Source organism: Oncorhynchus kisutch, linkage group LG2 (assembly GCF_002021735.2).
Source record: "Oncorhynchus kisutch isolate 150728-3 linkage group LG2, Okis_V2, whole genome shotgun sequence".
Classification (NCBI taxonomy): domain Eukaryota; kingdom Metazoa; phylum Chordata; class Actinopteri; order Salmoniformes; family Salmonidae; genus Oncorhynchus; species Oncorhynchus kisutch.
The window spans coordinates 23469502-23495430 of record NC_034175.2 but is presented as its reverse complement, the minus strand read 5'-3'; the positions used below and the strand labels follow the sequence as shown (position 1 = coordinate 23495430).

The 25929-nt window shown below is 42.7% G+C and overlaps 2 protein-coding genes and 1 pseudogene across 2 annotated transcripts; 1 reads left to right on the top strand and 2 right to left on the bottom strand.

The window, feature by feature from the left end:
- Positions 1-1894: 1894 nt before the first annotated feature.
- Positions 1895-9364, bottom strand: LOC109909928 (smad nuclear-interacting protein 1-like). Its single transcript, XM_020509017.2, has 4 exons — positions 9061-9364; positions 4156-4279; positions 3358-3983; positions 1895-3101 (listed from the first exon to the last, which is right to left on the bottom strand). Exons 1-4 carry the CDS (start codon positions 9225-9227, stop codon positions 2849-2851), a joined length of 1170 nt encoding a protein of 389 aa, XP_020364606.1. The 5' UTR covers positions 9228-9364; the 3' UTR covers positions 1895-2848.
- A 47-nt stretch (positions 9365-9411) lies between these two features.
- On the top strand, positions 9412-13757 carry dnali1 (dynein, axonemal, light intermediate chain 1). The gene is made up of 6 exons (XM_020509029.2): positions 9412-9804; positions 10044-10180; positions 10324-10493; positions 10733-10911; positions 11427-11591; positions 13581-13757. The coding sequence occupies exons 1-6, from the start codon at positions 9724-9726 to the stop codon at positions 13614-13616; spliced, it is 768 nt and encodes a 255-aa protein (XP_020364618.1). The 5' UTR covers positions 9412-9723; the 3' UTR covers positions 13617-13757.
- Positions 13758-13891: 134 nt separating this feature from the next.
- Positions 13892-25929, bottom strand: part of LOC109909918 (nucleolar GTP-binding protein 2-like) — a 32574-nt pseudogene continuing 20536 nt past the window's right edge.

The window sequence follows — 25929 nt, the reverse complement described above, 5'->3', positions numbered from 1 at the left end:
TGCACTTGATCCTGCTTCTTACTGCCTGTAAGGCTGCTTCAACATTGAGTCTCTACTACAGCATCAGAGAAAATTCAGCATTTTTCATGCTCATTTCCTGCAATTCTACACATTTTGGAATGGGGCAGAGACTTTTTGTTGTTGCAGCTTTAAAGCTAATATCCTGCAATTCTACACATTTTGGAATGGGGCAGAGACTTTTTGTTGTTGCAGCTTTAAAGCTAATATCCTGCAATTCTACACATTTTGCCATGAGGCAGAAAACCAGAACTGTGTTATGTCCAAAAACATTTCAAGGGGAATACAAGAAGTATTGATGGAGTACTATGGGAGCCTCCAAGACCCATGTTGCCCAGGGTTAAAAACATACATTGTAGAAAAGGCGCTAGGCTTTATGTTATATTTGTTCTTAATATCGACATTAATAGTAGAATGATAGTGTTTCGCAATATTCTTTCCCCAAAAATGTATCGGTCCACACAAAATTGCATTCAAGGGTAGAGCTTTCTTATTGGTCAACAAAAGACGACCATATCGTGGTCAAATTGACTGAGTTTCCTTTCGCTTCAGTACAGGTTAGCTGACGTCACAAAAACGGTGCGCAAGCTTAAAGGGCAGCAGGCCGCGTGTTATGGTTCTGGATGGCCAGATAGCTAGCAACAATGACAAGAAACTGACATGTGGTGAATCCTTAATGGCTCGTTTCAGCTCAGTTGATCTTGTTCTTAATACCATGTCTTATTTGAAAGGGGTTTTGACTGATGTCACATCTATGATAATATGTCCCCAAAAAATACTAACTAACCAACAACCTAAGGACGTATTTGAGAAAGAAACAAGTGCTCATTGTGCAACTTTGTGTTTTCAATAAACATTGGAGATGGACTATGTTGACAAATGCCGTCAAAAATCTGCCAAACCCGTGTTTTGCCCCATAGTTGCGCACTTGTTGGTTTTGTTGCTAAACAATCAATCCCGTCTATATCCCCAAAGTAAGATTCCACAGCCACAAAATCGGCTACAAAAAAAATAAAATAGGTTAGGGTTTTAATTTAAGGTTAGCATTGCGGTTGTTAGGGTTAAATTAAAATGTTAAGAGAAATTGTAGAAAAGGGTGGGGATTATGACTTTGTGGTTATAGAAACGAGTGAGACCAATTGACTGGGGCCAGCAAATATTGTCAAATTGACTGAGGCCAGCAAATCTCGTCGTGAAATTGACTGGGGCTGTGCGATTTCTACACGTTTGACATTTGCTGGCCCCAGTCAATTTGACAAGAGACCGTGTCTTTTGTTGACCAATAAGGCTGCACCATTAGAATGAAGTTGCGTGGGCCCCCAATATAGTTAAAAAAAAAAATATTACATTGTATTGCATTACACCCTCTAAACCTATTTGATAGATACCAGTCTTTGGCCAAAATATGTTCAATATGTTGTGGTTAGCAATATTCATGTAATCATTCATCTGGCAGTACCTCTGTGGCCCACACTTTGAGAACCGCCAGGGATATTCAACTCTTAACCTACGAGTCCGGAGCCCGCTGTTCTACCTGATAATTAAATTGCACACATTTGGTGTCCCAGGTCTAAATCAGTACCTGAAAAAAAATGCTGTGTAACTGGCTTTGAGGTCCAGAGTTAAGGTTGAGGGGTCTACGTGATACTATTACTGATGATATGACAGAACGTTACACAAAGCAGAGCGATATAGGACTGCAGGCGAGGCTAATAAACCTGAAATAACCGTGGTTATCAGAACTTTGGATACAGTAGTCTGTAGAGCTTGCGAAATTTACCTCTGGTTTATAACGTGATGTGGCTTACCGTGTGGTTATGATGGCTTACTTGAACATACAACCGTCAAAGTTATGGTGAACAAATATCAACAAAACTAAGAGTCTTTCACAACCTTTATGTACAATACAAAACATCTAAAATTGAACTACAATGGGGTTCAAAAAAGTAAAAAACTAAATTGTCTTTGTAGTGGGAATAGTCATGCTGTACGATCTTTCTCCAGAAACCTCCATAGCCTACAGTCAATTCGGTAGTAAAGAATGGGTAAACGAGAATACACTGCGACACACACATTTTTTCCTACGTCACAAGCAGCACACATTTAAAGCAGATACATACACGCGTATGCTTTCTTCACTCCTTGTTGCAATGCTCAAACCCAAATACAGTACACTATATGATGAATCCAGCGTTCACATTCAATACATCCAGTGTATTTACAGTTAAGGTCTGGACATAGGCTAGCCTTCAGCAATATACTCATTTGTATTCAAAAATATAATAACAAAATCCTTTTTTGTAAAGTAACTTCTTTCTGGCATTGAGCACTTGTGTTGAACGTAAGCAGTCAGATATATGGGGGGGGGGAATCAACCACACTACTGATCTTAAGCTAATGTCCTGAGAATAGAGTACTGAGACCTGTTACTGCAGGTTAAAGCAGGTTTTTATGACCGCCAAAGAGACCACAGAATTCTCCTACCCCCCTTTTTATTTGTTCCGTTAACCCTGAAAGCTGCTTAACCCAACACACCATCTATGCAGTTCATTGTTCCATCCGTGTTAAGGAGATGGCCAACAGGTGGTAGGCATCAGTGAACATTATTTTCCAACAATACACTTGACTGGATAATGCGTGGCCCTGTCAGAATAGTTGAAAGAACGCACATTTCCTTCCTTGTTTCCCTGAGGTAAGCACATATTTACTAAGCAAAATCCTACTATTTTCAACAATCCAACCAATTAAGCTCTGTAATTACTTCAAAAAGGAAAGTAGGACGGAAGCGTGCATGTCGCAACTATTTTGAAAAGGCTCAGAGGTCTTGCATTCACGCGTCCAGGCCCTCGTCATCTTCCTCCGCCCTGGCGTCCACCTCGGCTGTGTCGGAGAACTCATGTAGCAGGACGTACTCTCGGCTACTGAAGCCAAACTTGAGCACGTCCTTCTCCTTGAGCTCGTAGTACCGCTGCGCCTCGATGCGCTGGTTGTTCAGGTAGGTGCCATTGCCCGAACCTAGGTCAATGATGTAGGGCTTCACCCGCCGCCCGCCAGTTCCATCCAAACGCGTGAACTCCACCAGCCTGGAAATCAGCAGAAGCAGAAAGAACTACATTACCCAGAGGTTGAAGGTGTCCCGACCTAGAGATTGAAATCACATAAACTCAACAGAACTACATTAACCAGATGTCATAAGTGTCAGACCTCAACAAAATGTAGGGAAATTATGTAAGCGGGAAAATAGCATAATTTCAAAACAGAGACCATTTTCGAAGGATTAGCAGACTAATGTCATCCCGAGGGCCTGATTTGAACAAACAAGTGATTGTCAGATCTCACCTATACTGGAACACAGCGTGCTGTTTGGAGCAGGATGGGTGGTCGATGGGAATATCAGCAATCTTCCTCTGCCGCCCCATCAGGTATGCACTCTGCCTGTGGACGTACATGACCGGGAGCTGCTCGTCGTTCTTGAAGGGGTACAGTCGCCACCTGCGCTTGGGGATGCGAGCCTCGGGGGGCTCGTTGTACTTGATCACTTCCCCCCTGAACGTGTTGGTATCTTCTGTGAGCGCACCGGACAGTTCAAAGTTGGGCTTCTCTTTATCGACTGGGGGGCTGTCTTTGCCCTCGCCACCCTCTTGGGTACCTTGTCCGTAAGCTTGTCCCCCGTCATCGTTTTCCTCAAACCGGTGCCGGTTGTCCTGTCGTTGATTGTCGTGCTGCTGTCTCTCTGCCTGCTGCTCCTGGAAGGAGCGGGATTCTCGCTCTCTGGGCCTGTCTCCACCTCCACCCCGCTCTCTCTCTCCTCGTTTTCTCTCCCTGGGTCTGTCAGACTCTCTGGGTCCGTCAGCCTGCTCCCACCTACTTCGCCGCACTGGTGGCTCCGAGGGCTCTGGCTTGTCGTTGCGGTCGCGCCTTCTATGATCATCGGCACCTCGGTCACCGCGGTGGTCACCCTGCTCCTGTTGGGGAGACAGTGAGACAGGAATATTAGCCTAATTCCAGAGTCAAGCACCGGGACAAAATTAGTTGGTAAAGTGTTTTTATTTAAAGAACATATTTGCTGCATTGAAAGTTTTACATTAATGCATTTCCCCAATTGCTACATTTACTCATAAGTAGTGACAGAATCACCCGCTTTATTTTCACATCGGCACCGCGGGGAGGGCTTCGGCTCCTGCCGGTGTTTTTGGGCGATCTGTCTCGTCTTCCCAACGCCCTTCTACCTGGCGAATGACCTTTTGCCCTGGGTGGCGATCTAGTCAATCAAATCAACAAGGAAAGGCTTTAAAACCAATAGTTAATTTAACACCAAGGCTAGCTAGCTAGCTACAACGGACAGCTCCTATTGTATTCTTCTCTGAGCGACATCTGACAAATATTTCGGAATACGGGATTCGACATATAGGATGGCCGCTGAGCCAGAGAAAAGTAAATATTGTAATAATACAATTTTCAATCTGGGATATAGATTTGATGAAAAACAGAAATTCCCAAAGCTGTTACTTCTTTATGCACATTATTTATAACACGCACCGCACGCATAGCCGTTGAGAAAAATATAATCTGTCGGGCAGCAAGAGGATGCATCTCTCAACTGGTTGTTGCATAGAGCAGCTCACAGAAGACATTTCAACTTATGCTAACTACCAGTAAAAGCTAAGGCAACAATGGGTATGCAAACCGGGTATTTAAAAAGTCTGGTCCGAAGTCATGGTTAAATCTTTGATGCGCAATTCAGTCATCAGGCTCTGTTTGAATGAACATTTCAAAAACCTTCCCAATTTGTTTTGCGAACTCTGGCATCACAATTAGGCTACATGGTACAGTATAGAAACACCATTAGCCAAACTGTCTCTTGCTAGGTGCGCAATTGAATTGAAAGGCAATACCCTCCTCAAACATCACATTTTTTCGTGACCTCAAACGTGGTCTCCTGATGTGTTTTAAGCAGTTTGGGACTTAGAACATCACATTTGTATCGTTTTCTATATATAAAAGTGTGATTGAGGGTGAAACCCAGACAAAAATAGGAAAACCCAGAAACTGGGAAAATGGACTTTAGCAAATATATAACTGATTTTAATAGGGTCTTTATAGAGTACTGCTGACTGTTAAAAATCACAAATAACACCCTTTGATATTACGTTAAGGTTTTATAAACAATCAATGTAAATATTATAATGTCAAGTTACAATGCAATTAGTAGTGTGTGGAGGGTAAGTTATTATAGGCAACTTGCTCAGCTTGCAAAATATGTATACAATCAACTGATATTTAAATTATGCGCGCATTATATTTTTCCTGTGAGATCTTGGCCCGGGACAGTGTATCATTTCTTCCATTTGGGCCAGTGGCTTTCAGTTGGCCCTGGGCCGGTGTGCCACCGGCAAATTTACCATTTATAGCTAGTCTGATTAATCGGTCTGTAATATAGAATTGGTATATACAGCCTGACACTAATGACTGCAAAATCATGTAAATGTTCCTTAAAACGTCTTTGGGATGATAAGAATTTTCGCAGCTTTTTGTAAAAAATCGCGCAACATTTCAGCGTCCTGCAACTCATGCCAGGAATATAGTATATGCATATGATAAGTGTGTGTGTATAGAAAACACTCTGAAGTCTCTAAAACTGGTTAAATCGTGTCTGTGGCTATAACATAACGTGTTTAAGGAGTCAAAATGCGTCGAAAAACGGTTCCCCGAAACACAAAAAAATATCCATCCGCCAGTCAATGTATTGTCTAAGGCTGAAAAAAATACATGGAAACCCCCTGTAAACGCCTACAGCTTCCACACGATGTCGCCAATGCTGTCATTTTCATTCTGCTTTATCCTTGGTTTGGTAGAGTGACGCATTTCCTTTCTTTGGGCTCACCACAGGATGTTTTGAATGTGAAAACATGGACGATGATTTCAAGACTTGCTGCTATCGAATACAGATCGCCCCGTGATCAATTTAATCGATTATTAACGTTTATTAATACCTAAAGTTGGTTTAGAAAAGTAATTTGAAGTGATTTGTAAAAGTATATAGGAAACTTTTGTAATTTTAAAAAGTGACGTTGCGTCTTGTAAAGGGGCATTTTCCTGGATCAGACCGGTCTTCAGCAAATCACATTTTGAGTATACAATGATGGATTTAATCGGGAAAAAGACCCAATTGTGATGTTTATGTGACATATATAGGAGTGCCAAGAAATAAGCTCGTCAAAGGTAATGAATGTTTTATATTTTATTTCTGCGTTTTGGGTAGTGCCGGCTACCGCAAAATCTGTTGTTTTGTTGACGGTCTGGTATTCTGGGGGGTGTTTGCTATCAGATATTCGCTTCTCATGCTTTCGCCGAAAAGCATTTTACAAATCTGACTTGGTGGCTAGATTCACAACAAGTGTAGCTTTAATTCACTACCTTGTATGTGTGTTTTAATGAAAGTTTGAGTTTTATCGAAAACTTTCGGTGGCGCTCTAAAATATGCGCTGATTTGATCCCGCAACAGGAACATCCTCCCTAACAAGTTAAAAAATTTCCTTTAAACGAACCATATATCTACCAGCTCTCTAAAAAGTTGGGTAAACAATACTTTCCTGTGGATATTTTCCCAAATTTGGAGAAGATGAAGGACAAACCATTCAGGCAACCAGTAATGTTTAAATGTAATTTTATTCAACATTCTGGAGGCATGAGTTTCGGTCTGCGTCCCAATTATCGGTGTATTACTGTCTGATTAATCAGACTTAACACATACAAGGCCCTCCCTCATCCTCCGTTGGGCAAATCCGACCGTGACTCCCTTCTCCTGCTTCCTGCAACAAACCAAATCTCAAAACAGGAAGTACCAGTGATGTGCTCAATGTGGAGGTGGTCGGAAGCAGACGCGAGGCTACAAGACTGTTTTGCTAGTACAGACACTTGTGATATGTGGCAGGGCCTGCAGATGATACGGGATTAAAGGGAAACCCAGAGTGGCCCAGCGATGCAGAACTCCGGGGCGGCAGGGTAGCCTAGTGGTTAGAGCGTTGGACTAGTAACCGGAAGGTTGCAAGTTCAAACCCCTGAGCTGACAAGGTACAAATCTGCCGTTCTACCCCTGAACAGGCAGTTAACCCACTGTTCCTAGGCTGTCATTGAAAATAAGAATTTGTTCCGCCTGTTCAGATCATGCAATGACATGCACTTCACAATGCCCTCTCCCACCTGGAGTGTGCAAGAATGCTTTTCAGACTACATCTCAGCGTTCAACACCACACTTCCACCAAGATCATCATCAAGCTAGGGGACCCAGTGACTGAACCCACCAACTCTGCAACTGGATCCTGGGTAGGCAACAACAACTGCCACGCTGACCATCAACACAGGCGCCACTCAGGTCCCCTTAGTCCCCTCCTGTACTCCCTGTTCACCTACACGACTACAACACGACACTCGTAGGCCTGATCACTGACGCCGATGAGTAGGCCTGATCACTGACGCCGATGAGTAGGCCTACAGGGAGGTCGATAGAGAATTAGAGTGTGGTGCCAGGAAAACAACCTCAACTTCAGTAAGACCAAGGAGCTGATTGTGGACTATAAGAGAAAGAGGGGAGAGCATGCCCCCTGTGGTTCCTTAGCATCCACATCACTAAGGACTTTACATGGTCCACATGCACACCTGCAGTCGTGAAGAGGGCACAGCAGCATCTCTTCCTCAATAGCCAGTTAATGGTACCAGAACTATCTGCATTGACCCTACACACACTCACTAGACTACACTGACACTTCCACACAGACAATACAAACGGCACACACTTTTACACTCATCATTTGCTGCTGCTCCTCTTTATTTTACTCATCATCTATCCTGATGCCTAGCGACTTCATCGTCTTCATGTGCACATCTACCTCAAATAACTCGTACCTATGCACATTGACCTGGTACTTGCTGTATATACTGTCAAATCAAATACAATGTTATGTCACATGTGCCGAATAATAGACCTTACCGCGAAATGCTTAATTACAAGCCCTTAACCAACAATTCAGTTAAGAAAATATTTCCTAAATAAACTAAATATATATACAAATATATTTTTATTAACAAAATCAAGCGAGGCTTTATACAGGGGGTACTGGTACCGAGTCAATGTGCAGAGGTACAGGTTAACGTAGCGCCATTCTTGTGTATTTTATTCCTCGTTACTATTTTATTTTTTAAACTCTGCATAATTGGGAAGGGCTCGTAAGCAAGCATTTCACGGTAAAGCCTCCAGTGTGTGACAATTATATTTTAACTGTTTCCAGTCAACTAACATTAAATGAGCTAGCCAATTGAGGGAAAACTGGCGGCATTCAGTCATTTACATTGCCCACTACCACCTCATAAGAACTAGGTACAATCATGACACCGTGTTAACGTTCAGAAACGTCAATAAATCATCACTTCCATAAGTCTTTCAAGACATAGGGAACTTATCAGCAAGAAATTCAAAAATACAAAAACACTCAATAACAGTTTTGCAGATCCATTCAGCTATGGTGGCCTCCACCAGATGAAACTATGCTTACACGGGTGTTGGGCTGGAGCATGCTAGCTAGATAGCCAATTAGCACAGGTGGTCGGTCGCCTCGTCTTCAGAAACAAGCGCTTTAACGTGGAGACATGTCAGTGTGGGAACACTGCGTGTATCAATTTAGCCTTTTGTTTTTTGAAAAGTATTATTCATATTAAAAATATGCTTCCAAAGACCGCCAGCGACGCGTGTTAATGTTCAGATTGAGCGTCGGTGCTCATAACAAAACTCCCCGTACAGAAGACGCCGTTGTTCAATGACTTGTGTAATGTAATGGAACAAGAGTCGTGACCAAGGGCTAATGGAGGGTTAACGTTACACGACTAAAGCATAACAATAACGCCTACTAGTAAGCTAACTAAATCGTTAGCTTAGTGGCTAGCTAGTTGCTATTATTGAAATTGTGTAACATCATAGCCTTGCAACCCTACGGTGTAATTTGTGTTCGCTAACTACAATACTATACACCCATGAAATCAGGCTACCTGCTCGTTCGTCTCCTCTGCGAGGGTGGGCTTGGGCTGCCGTTGGACCCCGAACTCGAGCGGCGTGATGTCTGGGGCCTAGCAGGGCTGAGTTTCTCTTGTTTGATTTTCGGTTTTGAGTCCCGCACCGGGGATTCCACTCTTTTATGCCGTCTCTCTTTATCCATTATGAAACTTAACCAATAGTTGTAAATCGACTAAATAAAGTTCATCGCGAATACATATGTATAAAAAGTGAACAACAAACTCCACTGCAAACGCTGAGAAAGTTCTCTATTCTGCGCAAGGAAACGCTTTTCCGCTTCCGGCAGAACGCTTTAAATATTTTTCACCGTGACTATGGACTAGTTCACTTTAGTTCCGTTGTAATATTGCAGACATATTCTATCATCTTTTCAATAAGGTCATACACCTACACAATGTTATACTTAAATGTATGTACTTAATTTTCCTTCCCCATTTCATAGCGTCAAAGGCTTGAAACATCTCTGAATCATGCCTTCGAGCAGCTCGGATAGGTTAGTGAGTAGCGCATGGAATTAAGTTGCCATGGTAAAAATAAACAATTAAACGTCTTCAATTCACTTTTCAACAACACACATTCCTTGAGACATTACCTGCTACAACAAAACACTTTATGTGTAGTGTAATCAAAGTATCACAATGATTCCTCCGGCTGATTCTCTGCTGAAATATGACAACCCAGTCTTGGTGAGCAGAAACACAGAAAAGAAGTCCCCAAAGGTAGGATAACGTTAACAAAACACGTTTTTAATGCTGGCTGCTAACGTTAGTTACAGTAGCTAAATGTATCCATACAGTGGTATCTAACATACATTATGTCCACTGTCATTATTTTGAAATCAATGGCATGCCAATGTTCCTAGTGAGCTGTGAGAGATGTTAATCAATTATTATTTTTTCAACAAATTGGCTGAAGATTGATGTTCTTCTAATCAAAATGATGTGTACTGCAAATTCAGGCACGACCCCTGAAAGTGGCCCCACAACAGCCTGCCATGACTGGCCCTGTGCCACCTCCACCCAAACCCAAGACCCCCTCAGCCGATACCAACAAACAGCAAACCGAGGAGATCCTCAATGCCATCCTACCACCCAGGTATGACATGACACGGACACATCTTTACTGATAACACCCTTCTCCCTATTTTTTACTCTTAGGGAAATTAACCAATATTCCCGGCTTCGCAAAACCTGAAATTTGTCAACCCTGTGTTAATCTCAGCTCTACCACTGTTACAGGGAATGGATGGAGACCAACCAGCTGTGGGTGCAGCAGGTGTCCAGCACGCCGTGTACCCGCATGGACGTGGTGCACCTACAGGAGCAGCTGGATCTGAAGCTGCAGCAGAGACAGGCCAGGGAGACGGGCATCTGCCCAGTCCGCAGGGAGCTCTACTCCCAGTGCTTCGGTAAGGAGAGGGGGAAGCGAGATGAGATGCATGGATGGTAGTAATAGTAGAAAAGTGTGTTGGATACAAATCCTAAAAGCTGGGCCAGTTTCCAAGAGGACCAAGATTAGGCTAGACTCAAGCTGGTTCTGAACTAAAAAGCAATTTCACTGGGTTTATTCTGTGTCTGGGAAACTGGTCCTAAAGAATGTTGCACTGTGAGTTTGTGTTTAAAACTCTAAGCCATTGTTTGCCTGTAGATGAGTTGATCAGACAGGTAACCATCAACTGTGCTGAGAGAGGACTGCTGTTGTTGCGTGTGCGAGACGAAATCCGTATGACCATTGCTGCTTACCAGACACTGTACGAGAGCAGTGTGGCCTTTGGCATGAGAAAAGCCCTGCAGGCTGAGCAGGGCAAGTCTGACATGGAGAAGAGGGTAAGGAAATGGGTCACACACAAACATTTTACACTTTTCTAAAAATAAATTTGCATTTTCCAACCTTTGCATCATTGTAGATTGACCTTTACATTTAGAATGCTTGACCGGTCTGCAGTGTCACTGGAAAACTTTTCAAGCAACCAAGCTAGTGTAGACCAGCAGAGGGAGCCATCTTCCTAGCCCTCATGGCTGCATTTACACAGGCAGCCCAATTCTGATCTTTTTCCCACTAATTGAGTCTTTTGATCAATCACATAATCTTTTCACAGATCTTTTTCAGAGTTGATCTGATTGGTTTTAAAGATCAAATTATTGAAAATAAATATCAGAATTAGGCTGCCTGTCTAAACCAACCCCCCCACCCCAAAAAAAAGACGTCAGAGAACGCTCCGCTTTTACCACAGATAAAGCTAAAGATAGTGAATGAGGAGAAACAATGGACTGCTGCACCATTGAATGATTAAAAACCTTTATTACCCCAAAGTGAATTTGATTTGAATCTACTTGTGTAGATCTCCGATTTGGAGAACGAGAAGCGGGACCTGGAGAGACAGGTTAACGAGCAGAAGGCCAAGTGTGAGGCCATTGAGAAGAGGGAGACTGAGAGACGGCAGGTAGAGGAGAAGAAACACACAGAGGAGATTCAGTTCCTGAAGAGAACCAACCAGCAGCTCAAGGTAAAAGCGCTCAGTCATCATCATTGTGCGGTCTTGCCAACTCCTATGAGCATTGTCGCGCCAAATAAGGAAGGCAGGATTTTTCTAACTCATAGAAAGTCTTTGAAATGAAATCGATCAATTGATGTCAGTTGAAATATACTTCACAAAAATATACATGCATCATCAAATGTGTTGGTACCAGCTGAAATTATCCCAGAAACTTTCCACATGCACAAAAAGCTTATTTCTCTCAAATGTACACAAATTTGTTTACATCCCTGTTAGTGACCATTTCTCCTTTGCCAAGATAATCCATGCACCTGACAGGTGTGGCATATCAAGAAGCTGATTAAACAGCATGATCATTGCACAGGTGCACCTTGTGTTTGGGACAATAAAAGACCACACGCTCCCTCAACATTTTTGAGGGAGCATGCAATTGGCATGCTGACTGCAAGAATGTCCACCAGAGCTGTTGCCAGAGAATTTAATGTATATTTCTCTACCATAAGCCACCTCCAACAATTTAGAGAATTTGGCAGTACGTCCAACCGGCCTCAACCGCAGACCACGTGTAACCACGCCAGCCCAGGACCTCCACATCCAGCTTCTTCACCTGCGGGATCTTCTGAATCCAGCAAACCGGACAGCTGATGAAACGGTTTGCACAACTTTAGAATTTCTGCAGTCAGCTTATCTGCATGCTCGTTGTCTTCACCAGGGTCTTGACCTGACTGCAGTTCAGCGTCGTAACAGACTTCAGTGGGAAAATGCTCACCTTTGATGGCCCCTGGCACGCTGATGAAGGGTGCGCTTCACAGATGAATCCCAGTTTCAAACTGTACCACAGGCATTGAAGAGTGGGACAACATTCCACAATCAACAGCCTGATCAACTCTACGCAAAGGAGATGTCGTGCTGCATAAGGCCAATGGTGGTCACACCAGATACTGACTGGTTTTCTGATCCATGCCCCTACCTTTAAAAAAATAAAACATCTGTGACCAACTGATGCATATGTTATCCCAGTCATGTGAAATCCATAGATTAGGGCCTAATGAATTTATTTAAATTGACTGATTTCCTTATATGAACTATAACTCAGTAAATATTTGAAATGGTTGAATATTGCGTTTATACTTTTGTTCAGTGTCTTCGGAAAGTATTCAGAACCCTTGACTTTTTCCACATTTTGTTAGGTTACAGCCTCATTCTAAAATCGCTTTTTCCCCCCTCAATCTACACACAATACCCCATAATGACAAAGCAAAAAAACAGGTTTTTAGAAATGTTTGCTAAGTAAGTATTCAGACCCTTTACGCAGTACATTGTTGAAGCACCTTTGGCAGCGATTACAGCCTAAAGTCTTCTTGGGTATGACGCTACAAGCTAGGCACATCGGTATTTGGAGAGTCTCTCCCATTCTTCTCTGCAGATTCTCTCAAGCTCTGTCAGGTTGGATGGGGAGCGTTGCTGCACAACTATTTTCAGGACTCCAGAGATGTTCGATCGGCTGGGCCACTCAAGGACATTGAGACTTGTTTGGCATTCGCCAAACCCAGGTTTGTCTGAAGTGTGATTCATCACTCCAGAGAAAGCATTTCCACTGCTTGAGTCCAATGGCGGCGAGCTTTACACCACTCCAGCCGATGCTGCTCGGCCATGGAAAACCCATTTCATGAAGCTCCCGTTGAACAGTTTCTTGGTGCTGACGTTGCTTCCAGAGGCAGTTTGGAACTCTGTAGGGAGTTCCAAACTACACGCGTCAGCACCCGGCGGTCCCGTTCTGTGAGCTTGTGTCCTACCACTTCGTGGCTGAACCGTTGTTGCTGCTGGACATTCTACTGCCAATGTTTGTGTATTGCATGGCTGTGTACTCAAATGTATACACCTACCAGCAACGGGTGTGGCTGAAATAGCCAAATACAAAAGTATATGGACATCCCTTCAAATTAGTTTATGTATATTTGAGATATTTTTAACGTTTACATTTCTTATCCTTTACAGGCCCAGCTGGAGGGGATCATTGCCCCAAAAAAGTGACTCCTCCATTCCACAAGTGATCTATATCCAGCAGATTTCAGATGGTCCAACACAGCATTATGTAATAGAAGTCTACTTCATAACCATAAAGCCTTGCATTACTATAGCAGAATAAAATGTAAAAATGAAATAATTTGTTCATATTCTTTATTTTATGGTATTTAAAAAATTAAAAAAATAAACCTTTATTTTACTAGGCAAGTCAGTTAAGAACAAATTCTTATTTACAATGACGGCCTAGGAACAGTGGGTTAACTGCCTGTTCAGGGGCAGAACGACAGATTTGTACCTTGTCAGCTCGGGGGTTTGAACTTGCAACCTTCCGGTTACTAGTCCAACGCTCTAACCACTAGGATACCCTGCCGCCCCGGCCTAGCCTTTTATGGTATGACATGTATATTTGGATAAAAATTTTCACCTGATGTTTTTTTCCTCCAAAAGTGCAGTACATAACCTGGATGCCAGTGGTTCTGCTCTCTAGCCAACTCCTTATGGAATGGTCATGCCAAATTTGACAGTTCGCAAAATAAAGAAAACAGACTGGCACCCAGGCTATGCAGTACAAGTGTACTTTTTTGGGGGGATGACAGACCCATCCTTTCACTTCTCAGTGAAGCTCCATATGAGTTTAAGTAATAGTTTGACGAAAGTAATCAGTCACTTCGCTGAAGGTCACTCAGGATCAGGTTAATGCATCAAGCGATTCACTTGATTAAGAGGTTAATCAAAACCTAATTCACTCAATGCCCCTTCCCCAAATCACTTTATATCAAGATACCAAGGGTAGGTACCAAGACACCTTAAAACAATTCATTACAATGACAGGGTCATTAAAATAAATATTTATTAGAAATGTCCCAGTTTGGTCTCTTGGACCCCAGACTAGCGCTTCAATCTCTTGGCTTTCTTGCCCTCGCTGGGCACCGTAGGCATCTTTCTGTTCTTGTTCTTGACGTTGTGTGTTTCGTAATAGCGCATTCCAACTTTCTTCACCTTCTGAGCACGATCCGCTGCTCTCCTCTGCAAGGGGGGGGGGGGGGGGGGGGAGAGACAAATGAGGGAGATTTAAGCCTGAGGAAGAACAGTGCCTTTCTTCATTCCATTAACAATAGCGGTAGGGGAGCGGCCATCCATCGAAGGCGTCGTCTAGATAGATAGGCCTGTTTGATGTCAAACAGCTGGGTAAGTGAACACACAGTACCTGCTTGGATGTTAGATTTCTGTTTGGACGCGAGCTCTTCTGCCTCATCAGTTTTCCTCTTCTTGCCAACCTGTGTTACAGCTGAGGAACAAAAGGTTGGCCAGTAAGTGGATGACCCGTAGGCATGGAATTCCTAAAACACTTAATAGGACATTCCCATTCTATTTATATGGTTTGATTGCTTGTTTGGTTTCAGTTTGACAGTGGTCTTTGGCCAAATACCTACTCTAATTATACATTTTATCTGCTGCTATCCATGAAGACTTGTATAAAGTCTGTACTTTGTGTAAAGGAAAGTGCATATTTTGCTAGAAGGCCCTTGTATTCTTTGATGGAATACATTTGCTGGGTTAAAAGAAAATAAATCCCATGACTGAAACTTAAGTTGATCTCAGATCAAATGTCTGCGGAGGGAAGTGAACCTCCCCTTTCATGTAAAAAAAATTATAATAATCATGACCATTATGCTTTTAGGGAAAGAGGATAATTTTGTACATGTATTAAACTGCAAGTTTGACCAATTCCAGTCCTTTTCAATTGGAAAAAGAATCCATATGACAGAAATCTGTGACAACTTTAACCCCTGCATTTGGGATGTCAGGTAAGCCCACAAAGGAAAATCACTAATAAGTTGAAATTAAGTTGCTACCTTTAGGTTGAGGTTTATTCGCCGCCTTCTTCACTTTCATGTCTGTGAGCACTTTGTCAGATAGTGCCTTCGGAATCCTGAACAAAAAAAGAACAGTAGAAAGAGTCGTCACATATAACCTCATTACTCCCTGCACATCCAGACAGTTTAGTCCAGTTGGAATTCGCTGAGCCGACAATGGAAAGCAAATTGGCCGCAGACGACTCTTATTTGACGTTGTTGAGTGAGGGCGTGAGCTGAAGTTCACCAGCGAGAGAGACAGTTGGTGAGTCCGCGGAACATGACATAAATGGTGATGGAAAACACCATCTATCAGACAGAACGGTATGAGCAGCTGCCAATCCCCAGGTGCCTGGACAGTGAAAAACGAGGCATGTTTCACCTCAAAGGACCTAGGCACCCTTCATCTCTCTATGGCTTCGTCCCAAATGGCATCCTATTTCCTACATGGAGCACTACTTTTGTAGTTCACTATATAGGGAATAGGGTGCCACTTGGGACAGAGCTATGCCGGTCTTTTGGACAAGAATCGGGGTTGATGTGGGTTTATTAGAAAATAATAAAGCACATCTTCAGAACAAGACTGAAATGATAAGTGGTGGGGAGAACGGAGAAGACAAACCGGATGGCGGAGAAGCGCTTGAGTCTGGCCCGGTCCAGGTACTGCTTGTACTTTGCAATCTTCCCATCCAGCTCGCGGATAGTCTCACGCGAACTCTTTTTTTCCTCCACCGACTGGGGTGGTGGCAGCACACTCAGCATCTCCAGCTGCTGTCTCCCCATCCCCCTTCATCTCCGTTTTCCTCTTCCTCATCCACGTCCGAGCCAGACAGGTCCGAGAAAACGAGGTAGTCGGTCTGCACGGGTGCCAGGTCTTCATCGTTGAACTCGGGCGCCACATTGATCTTGCCGAAGTTCTGCCGGACGTTGGAGAGAATCTTCTGCACCGGCTCATGTTTGTGTTTCTGCTGCTGCTGGGCCTCCTGCTCGGCCGACACTGCAGCCACCACCTCCTCGCTCTGCTCCTCTGTTGCACCTTCTTCCTGTACACGCTCTGTAGTTTCTGGTGCCCCCTCCACTGGTAGTACATCCTTGCCCTGAAAACAACACACCAGTCAGTACAACTTTCATAATCATGGCTAGGTTCCGATTCTCCTGAAGTGTGCACTTGCACACTCATTCGACATGGATTTAAAAATGATGGAAACTCACTCCAGCCAATGCTTACACCAATCCAATGGGGAGAGTGCAAGTGCACACTTCAGGAGAAAGGTAGAGAATCGGGATGCATGCAGACCATGTGTACATTTCAGATTGAGTGGACAATATTGCCCACCTGCCATCTTGTTGCTCACCTGAGAGGACCACAACAGAAATAAGACATTGGGTTTTAGCCTCAATCATTTTAATGTCTGCATTGTTGTCCCTGGCTGGAAGCAGCTTTATATATTTTTACTTGTCAAATAAACCAAATGTAAAAAAAACTACTTGAGCAAAGAAAGTCAATGTGACCATGCTTGCACTCTCTGTCCAATCTTGGCAAGGCGTGTGATGATATTTTACACTTAGCCAGAGGGTGGCAGACTATAACCAGAATATGTGCTAACATTGCTGTTGAGAATGTCTCTTTATTTTCGTCTGCGAGGGAGAGGGTTTTACTCCAGCTGTTCGTCCACCTCTCACCTCATGCTCTCCCTCACAGCCAGGGGGTTTTACGAAGAAGGGGATGCGTCCTCTCTGCCAGTCGTTCAGCACCATTTTGGAGACACAGGGAAGGTCTGGCTCACCCCCCTGCAACAGATCATGCATTAGGGAAACATGAGAAGAAAATAAAGTAGAAATAAATGGAGCGTCCTAACATAGACTTTATGTGCCACTTGGGATTGATGGGTTCCAAATAAGCTTAGTAAGCTTTAGGGTCAAGTGTAGAATTTCAGACGGATCAAAAAAATGGCCCATACAAAAACAGAGTGTATGTTTGGGAAGATCATTTTTTACCACTGACCTACAGCTTGTCAAATACACAAAGGATAAATCCTGAATATAACACACCTTTCAGGACTAAAGTATATTGTGACATTCAAATTCCCTTAACCACAAAGAGTTATAAAGATAATTCAGACAGATGAAAGATGGTCAGAAATGAAGACAAGCAGCCCAGGCTATGTAGCCTGGTGGTCTCAGATCTGTGCCGTCTTGCCAATCCCTATGGTCATTAGCATGCCAAACAACAACCATAAGAGTTGGCTATGAAGCACAAACAGATCTGGGGTGACCAACAGCCTACAGACAATTACCATGTACTGTGACTTCAGCCCCCATTGATACACTCCAGGGTTATGTTAATTAAGTACCAAACGAGACAACTGACTGCGACAGGGAGGGACTATCCGGTCGTGTCCAATAAGAAACACTTTTTGTTTTCAGTTCAAATGTTTTCCCTACAGTGTGCTTGAATTAATATGACACAAGCCCTGACCTTAAGGAGTTTGCCCATGCGCATCGGCAGTTTCTCCAGGAAGTCCTCTGGGGAGCGCCAGGTGGGGATGCGGTACGTCTTCTGGATGTACTCTGGTTTGGCCCGCTCTAGCACTGCCGGGATATGCTCCTCCGGGTTACGGATCTTCTCCACTTGCACCTGGGAAACAGCAGTGAAGCATACAGTGATACAATTGTTAGGTTATAAATGCTACAGGTTTAGACATGGAAGTACATAAAAAAACTATCAGTGAGAAAGTTAAGACGCACAAATATCATACCCCCAAGACATGCTAACCTCTCACCATTACAATAACAGGGGAGGATAGCATTTTTGGGAGGGGGTGATATTTGTTCATCTAACTTTCTCACCCTTCATTATTCATTCAGGACTATCTGTAATCATGGTACCATCAATATTAATATACAAGTGTTTAGAAACATTCTATTCACCATGAAAGTGACTCAAATGATACATTATTTAACTTTCATTTCTATTGGGCACAAAATGATCTGAAACGCAACTAAAACAAACAGAAAATGCATCCAACAAGTTTGGCATCACATGCTTGATGAAATCATTGCATGCTGGGAATATGGGACCAACCTTTGACGACCTTAATACACAAGTGAATTTGTGCCAATATTTTTTGTTCCCTTAAAAGCAATTTCCAAACAGATTACCCAACATGGATGAAAATACCCTCAAATTAAAGCTGACCATCTGGGCCCCCCGGGTGGCGTAGTGTGCCACCAGAGACTCTGGGTTCGCCCCAGGCTCTGTCGAAGCCGGCCGCGACCGGGGGGTCCGTGGGGCGACGCACAATTGGCCTAGCGTCGTCCGGGTTAGGCCGGTAGGGATATCCTTGTCTCATCGTGCACCAGCGACTCCTGTGGCGGGCCGGGTGCAGTGCACGCTAACCAGGTCGCCAGGTGCACAGTGTTTCCTCCGACACATTGGTGCGGCTGGCTTCCGGGTTGGATGCACGCTGTGTTAAGAAGCAGTGTGGCTTGGTTGGGTTGTGTTTCGGGGGACGCATGGCTTTCGACCTTTGTCTCTCCCGAGCCCGTACAGGAGTTGTTGCGATGAGACAAGATAGTAACAACTGGATACCACGAAATTAGGGAGAAAAGGGGGGTAAAAGAATTATATAAAATAAAAACAATTTAAAAAGCTGACCATCTGCACTTAAACCATTTCAAATCCAAATTGCTTGAGTAAAGAGCCAAAACTATTTCCCACTGTCCCAATACTTTGAGCTCACTGCATAACCCTGCCTGCTCAAATAAAATAATAAAAATGCAGAAAAATAATAACATACCACTCCTTTCAACACAATGTCGCTCTCGCTGTCTTCAGAGGGGTAAACTACACCAGGGCAGTCGATGAGGAAGATGCGTCGCATCAGGGTGATGTACTGCCACACCTGGAAGAAGAGACCGGGCCCAAGATCAGCTAAGTCACAGGGTCTAATGACTTTCTACTCAGAACCTATTCACAAGAACTCACCGGTTTGGGACAATTACATTTAATTTGATAATGTAGCAGAAATGAAGACCCTACTGCATAAACAAACAAAACAGATCTTAATCTACTATCCCCCATAGTACAAAAGTTGAACTATTGTATTCTGCCATTAGTGGGAAAATACCATTAAGGGACCCACAAATGAGATTATGCATTTAATGCTTTTTTATAAAAAGGTGCATTTTTATGGTGAAAATTCCCTTCCTCAAACTTGAAACTTCGTTCTACAGCTGCACCATGGTTGCATTACCGCCTGATATGGCAACTGCTTGGTATCTGATCGTAAGGCACTACAGAGGGTAGTGAGTACGGCCCAGTACATCACTGGGGCCAAGCTTCCTGCCATCCAGGACCTATTTAATAGGCGGTGAAGTGGAAAGCCCAAAATATTGTCAGAGACTCCAGTCACCCAAGTCATAGACTGTTTTCTCTGCTACCACACAGCAAGAGGTAGCAGAGCGCCAAGTCTAGGACCAAAAGGCTCCTTAACAGCTTCTACCCCCAAGCCATAAGTCTGCTGAACAATTAATCAAATGGCCACCGGACTATTTACATTGACACCCCCCCTCCATTTGTTTTGTACACTGCTGCTACTAGCTTTTTATTATCTATACATAGTCACTTCACCCCTTCCTACATGTACAAATTACCTCGATTAACCTGTACCCCCACAGACTGACTCAGTACCGGTACCCCCGTATATAGCCTCGTTATTGTGTTACTTTATTTGGTAAATATTTTCTTAACCAACAGTGCAGTTCAAGAAGAGTTAAGGACTTGTAAGGAAGCATTTCACGGGAAGGTCTACACTTGTATTTCGAGCATGTGCCAAATAAAGTTTGATTTGAGTATGATTTAAAGTCACAAAAAAAGGTATGCATTGTTTCTTGCCTTACACTGGGCATCATTCACAAGTGATAGGCTAATATTGTAACTCAAACTATTCTTGATTTAAATATTCTTTACATATACTAACTAAAATCTGAAATTTATTTTGATTTACAATGGACCATTACCATGCACCTGTCTCGAAACGGGGGGGGATGCATGTAATCTATGCTTAAATATCAAATGGAGGATGCTTTTCCAGTGGTTCATTTTCATGCCCGCCAGATAGGCTGTACTCCTGTTGCAAAGACAAGCAATGTGCTTAATACTAGGAAAGTTGAGATATAAATATAGTAGACCTAGCCTTTAGAAAGCTGATGGCTTCTATTAAAAATAAGAGGATCCATCACTCTGTTTTCTCACACAATTGCATTGCCTATAGAAATGTTGCAGAACATGAGCTCTCATGAAGTGGTTGATGATATTTTTGATGACATTTGCATTGTCAGAGTGATTAAAAAGGACAGAGTGCTGAGTACCTGTCAGTTAACGAGTTTGGTAGGCTACTAATGATCATCAGCCACATCAGAGCTTGGAGAAGCCTAATTAGCATGACTAAACGGTCAAAGAATTTGACTACCTTCAAGGCTCGTGACCGCTGGTGTGGCGGTAACACGGTCACCGTAACAGCCCTAATTAGGTCTACCACCGTCGTGTCGTCGGCAAACTTAATGTGTTGGGAGTCGTGCGTGGCTAGGCAGTTGTGGGTGATTTGGGAGTACAGGAGGGGACTAAGCACGCACCCAGAGGGGCCCCCATGTTGAGGGTCAGCGAGGCAGATGGGGCAGTCTATCAGGATCTAATTTAAGTCTGATTTAGGTTGTTTGTTTATCTACTTGCCCAGAGTCAGACAAACTCATGATTACGATTTTTATATATATCTCTGCGTGCATTTTGGAGATGGAAGTTAGCTTAGCACAGGAAATCTCCCGGTACAGTAGCCAGCTCCTCTCAAAAGCAGGGGAATAAACCTAACTACACCAAAACTGTGTGGTTGGTCATTTATAGTCTTACAAATATATGCATAGTAATCAATATTTTACACATTTGTTAATTTCAATGATCATCAATCAAACAAAACTAGATTCTATCCACTGCCTCATTCTCTGACCAGTTGTTGCATAGAGATTTAGAGACAGCAATGTTGTATTGGTTTCAATGACTCTGCCCGTGTGCTTACAGACACTATAAATAGGACAGATAAAACATTACTAGCTCTATAAATCTCTATGCAACAGGGAAATAATGAGGAAGTGAATAGAATCTCAGATCTTATGAATATCAGTTGAAATTAACTAGATTGTTTTATCAATGATAGTTAACCTCTTGAAGCTAGGGGGCACTATTTTTATGATTGGAAAAATAACGTTCCCAAAGTAAACGGCCTATTTCTCAGGACCAGATGCTAGAATATGCATATAATTGACAGATTAGGATAGAAACTCTAATGTTTCCAAAACTGCCAAATATTGTATGCGAGTATAACAGAACTGATATTGCAGGCGAAACCCTGAGGAAAATCCAATCAGGAAGTGCCTCTTATTTTGAAACCCTTCTGTTCTTACGCATCCCTATTTCCCATTTAAAGGGATATCAACCAGATTCCTTTTTCTATGGCTTCCCTAAGGTGTCATCAGCCTTTAGACATAGTTTCAGGCTTTTATTTTAAAGAATGAGCGTGAACGACCACATTGCGTAAGTGGATAGGTGGGGGCTCTCAGAGTGAGTTGTGCGCAAAAGAGACCATTGTTACTCCCGGTCCTAGTGAAAAGCCAACTGTCCCGGTTGATATATTATCAAATAGATATTTGAAAAACACCCTGAGGATTGATTATTTAAAAAAAAATTGACATGTTTCTGTTGACATTATGGATATAATTTGGAATTTTTGTCTGCGTTGTCGTGACCGCTCTTTCCGGTGGATTCCTGGGCATAACACACCAAACTAACGGAGGTATTTGGATATTTAAAAAAGAATTATGGAACAAAAGGAACATTTGTTGTCTAACTGGGAGTCTCGTGAGTGAAAACATCTGAAGATCAAAGGTAAACGATGAATTTGATTGCTTTTCTGATTTGTGACCGGGCTACTTGATGCCTAGTGTACATAATGTTATGCTGTGGATAAACTTACAAACGCTTGTATTGCGTTCGCTGTAAAGAATAATTTCAAAATCTGAGACTAACAAAAGACTAAGCTGTGTTTTTTCATGAATATGAATATTTTCTAGTAATATTATTTGACTGTGGCGCTATGCTATTCAGAGTTGCTGATGACAATTATACCGGATCCAGGATGGGTGGTTTAGAGAGGTTAAGGATACTATAGTTATCACGTTTCACACTGAATTTATAAAAACTACAAAATGGTAAGACCTGTTTTATTTTTTTTAAATTGGTGCCACTCTGCACACAAGCTTGTTAGCTAGCTCTGGTCTAGCTTTCAAAATCCAGGCAGCATTATCTGTAATGTACTGGAAACAATGTCATGACTAAGAGCTGACTCTGGTCAAACTTTAGTTAAGCCAAATCTCTGAAATTCAAAGACATTAAAGTAGGTATAATTCTGTAGGCCTAATTCAGATAATGCATGTCATAAGAACAAGATGCCCAGTGCTCTCGTCACCCACAACATTTCAGACCCTACACTACGTGCACAATTATTAGGCAAGTGAGTATTCTGATCTTAGCATTATTTCTATGCACATTTTCCAACTCCAAACCATATAAACTTGAATGCTAATTGGATTTAAATCATTTTCAGGTGATATGTATTTGTGTAATGAGGGAGGGTGTGGTGAATAACACATATCAAGGTGTGCATAATTATTAGGCAGCTTCATTTACCTCAGGTAAAATGGGCCAAAAAATAGATTTAACTGACAATGAAAAGTCAAACATTTTAAAATTCCTTTCAGACGGATGCAACACTCTTGAAATAGCTAAACTATTGAGGGGTGACCACCGGACAATCAAACATTTTGTTGCGAATAGTCAAAACGCACAGAGAAGAAAAGACGCAAATGAACCGCAAAACACTTGAGAAGAATTAAACGTCAAGCTACCAGGAACCCATTATCCTCCAGGGCCACCATATTCCAGACTTGAGAAGAATTAAACATCAAGCTACCAGGAACCCATTATCCTCCAGGGCCACCATATTCCAGAACTGCAACCTACCTGGAGTGTCCAGAAGTACATGGTGTGAAGTGCTCAGACACATGGCCAAGGTCAAGAAGGCTGAAACACCACCACCACTGAATAAGATTCACAAGTTCAAGCGTCAAGATTTAAAAATCTGTCTTATGGTATTTTTTTTGCCCAAAGGTTTTATGGACAGTTGAAATGAGAGTGACTCTTGATGGACCAGATGGATGGGTCCGATGGGCCCATTACTGGATCAGTAATGGACACAGGGCACCACTTTGAGTCAGGTGCCAGCAAGGTGGAGGAGGTGTACTGGTATGGGCTGCTATCATTAAGGATGAGGTAGTTGGACCTTTTCAGGTTGAAGATGAACTGAAACTCAACTCCCAAACCTACTGCCAGTTTCTGGAAGATTCTTTCTTCAAGCAGTGGTACAGGAAGAAGTCCTCAGCATTCAAGAAGGCCATGATCTTCATGTAGGACAATGCTCCATCACAAGTACTCCACTGCTTGGCTAGCCAGCAAGGGCCTCAAAGATGCCCGAATAATAATAACCTGGCCCCCTTCCTCACCTGACTTAAATCCTATTGAGAATTTCTGGGCCCTTCTCAAACCTGAGGGAAGACAATACACCTCTTTGAACAGCATTTGGGAGGCTGTGGTTGCTGCTTCAGCAAAAGTTGATTGTGAACAGACAGACTCTATGGATGGAAGGCTCATAGCAGTTCTTGAATATTTTTTGAAGGCCAACATTTTTATTTAATTGTCATTTTGTGTTACTTATCTGTTACACTTATTCTAAAAATGTAGTATAAACAAGTGAGTTGGGGAAAATTATTTTTGTAATATAGTTGCCTAAAATTTGTGCACACATATTCCCCTAAGAAAGACAAAACTCACTTTTCCTTTGTTAAACACTCAGGTAAATAACAGTTGATTGACTGAAACCATTGTTTGATCAACAATAAAATGAATCCTGAGGAATACAATGCCTAATAATTGTGCACGCAGTGTACACTTGTCTGTCCAAAGCATATACATAGCTTGCCCTCTCCATAGCAAGCGGCTCTACACATTGGTGAAGTAATTTAACGTTGAGGTACATTTTTAAAAGTATCGATAGAGGTTTCAAAAGGAACACAAAATAACGGACGAAACTGGAAAATTATTTCAGTTCCAACCCCTGGTAAGACGGTCTCCTGCTTTTGAAAGGAGCTGGCTACTGTACTGAGAATCACATTGCTTTTCTCTTCTGCCTGAAAACCAATACTCATATCCCCATTTGGACGAAGGAAGGAAACATTTAACAAGCTTTTTTTTTTTATTCTTTTTTTTAACACAGAAACAAACGCATTGCACATCCATTCAAACAACCGGGGCGTGAGAGAGTTAGAGACAGGAGGGCCAGCCTAATGCTGAACAACCTTGTTTGGCCAAAGACAGGCAGACAGACGCTAGCAGCCTCTGGCAAAAGCCACCTTGCATTGGGCGATAAACTCTCGCTGATTACGCGCCGATCTGATAGATCCCAAAGAGGAGATAAAAAAAAAAAAAACTTGGATCTCGTTTGCACGCTCACAGCTCTGGCAACAGACGGCCAACTCCGATAGTATCATCCTCAGTGGGGTTTCCAGACCTCCAGATCCACCGTTTGGTTCCAAACAGGATGAACAGGTCCAGCGAGAGGAAATGAAGGATGAGGGTTATTGTTTCTTGCTTTTTGGCCATGTCTCTGCCAGGTATCAGACGTGTATAATCGAGGCGGAGGGTTTAAATACATATACTTCAGCGCATCGTTGGGAAGTTACTTAGGATATGAGTAGCACACTGATACACAAAATGTAGCCTGCAACATTATATTCTGTGCTCTCTTAGCAATCAAGGGAATTGCGTGAGATCGTCCCCCCCCCCCCTGCATTGGCCATTATTGAGATTACATGGACGTATGTACATAGCTCATCATGACACCCCAGGTATCAATATGGGCTTATGTTCAAGTGTTTTTATTTAAAAAAGGGTATTTTTGAGGGGAACGATACCATACCTTGGTCTCACCGGCGAGGGGTGCCACGTTGCAGACCTTCTTGGAGCGTAGCGTGTTGATGACAGAGCTCTTTCCCACGTTGGGGTAGCCGATGAACCCAACGCTGATCTGCTTCTTGTCTGTGTGGAGCTGAAGAGGCAAAACAAGTTAAAATAGCAGTTTCCTGAAAACCAGTCTATACTTAACCTGTCTTCAATTCCGGACAGCAACAACTCCAGACCACACTTTGATGTAGGCCAAAACCAATAAAACATGTGACCATGTAATCTAAAAAAGCTTGTTTTCACCAGCAAAAAAATAGCTACTGGAAGCAGATAAGTCTACACCATGGATCAAAAATCTGTCAAAACCAAGAGGTAGGTATAAATATTAGTCTCC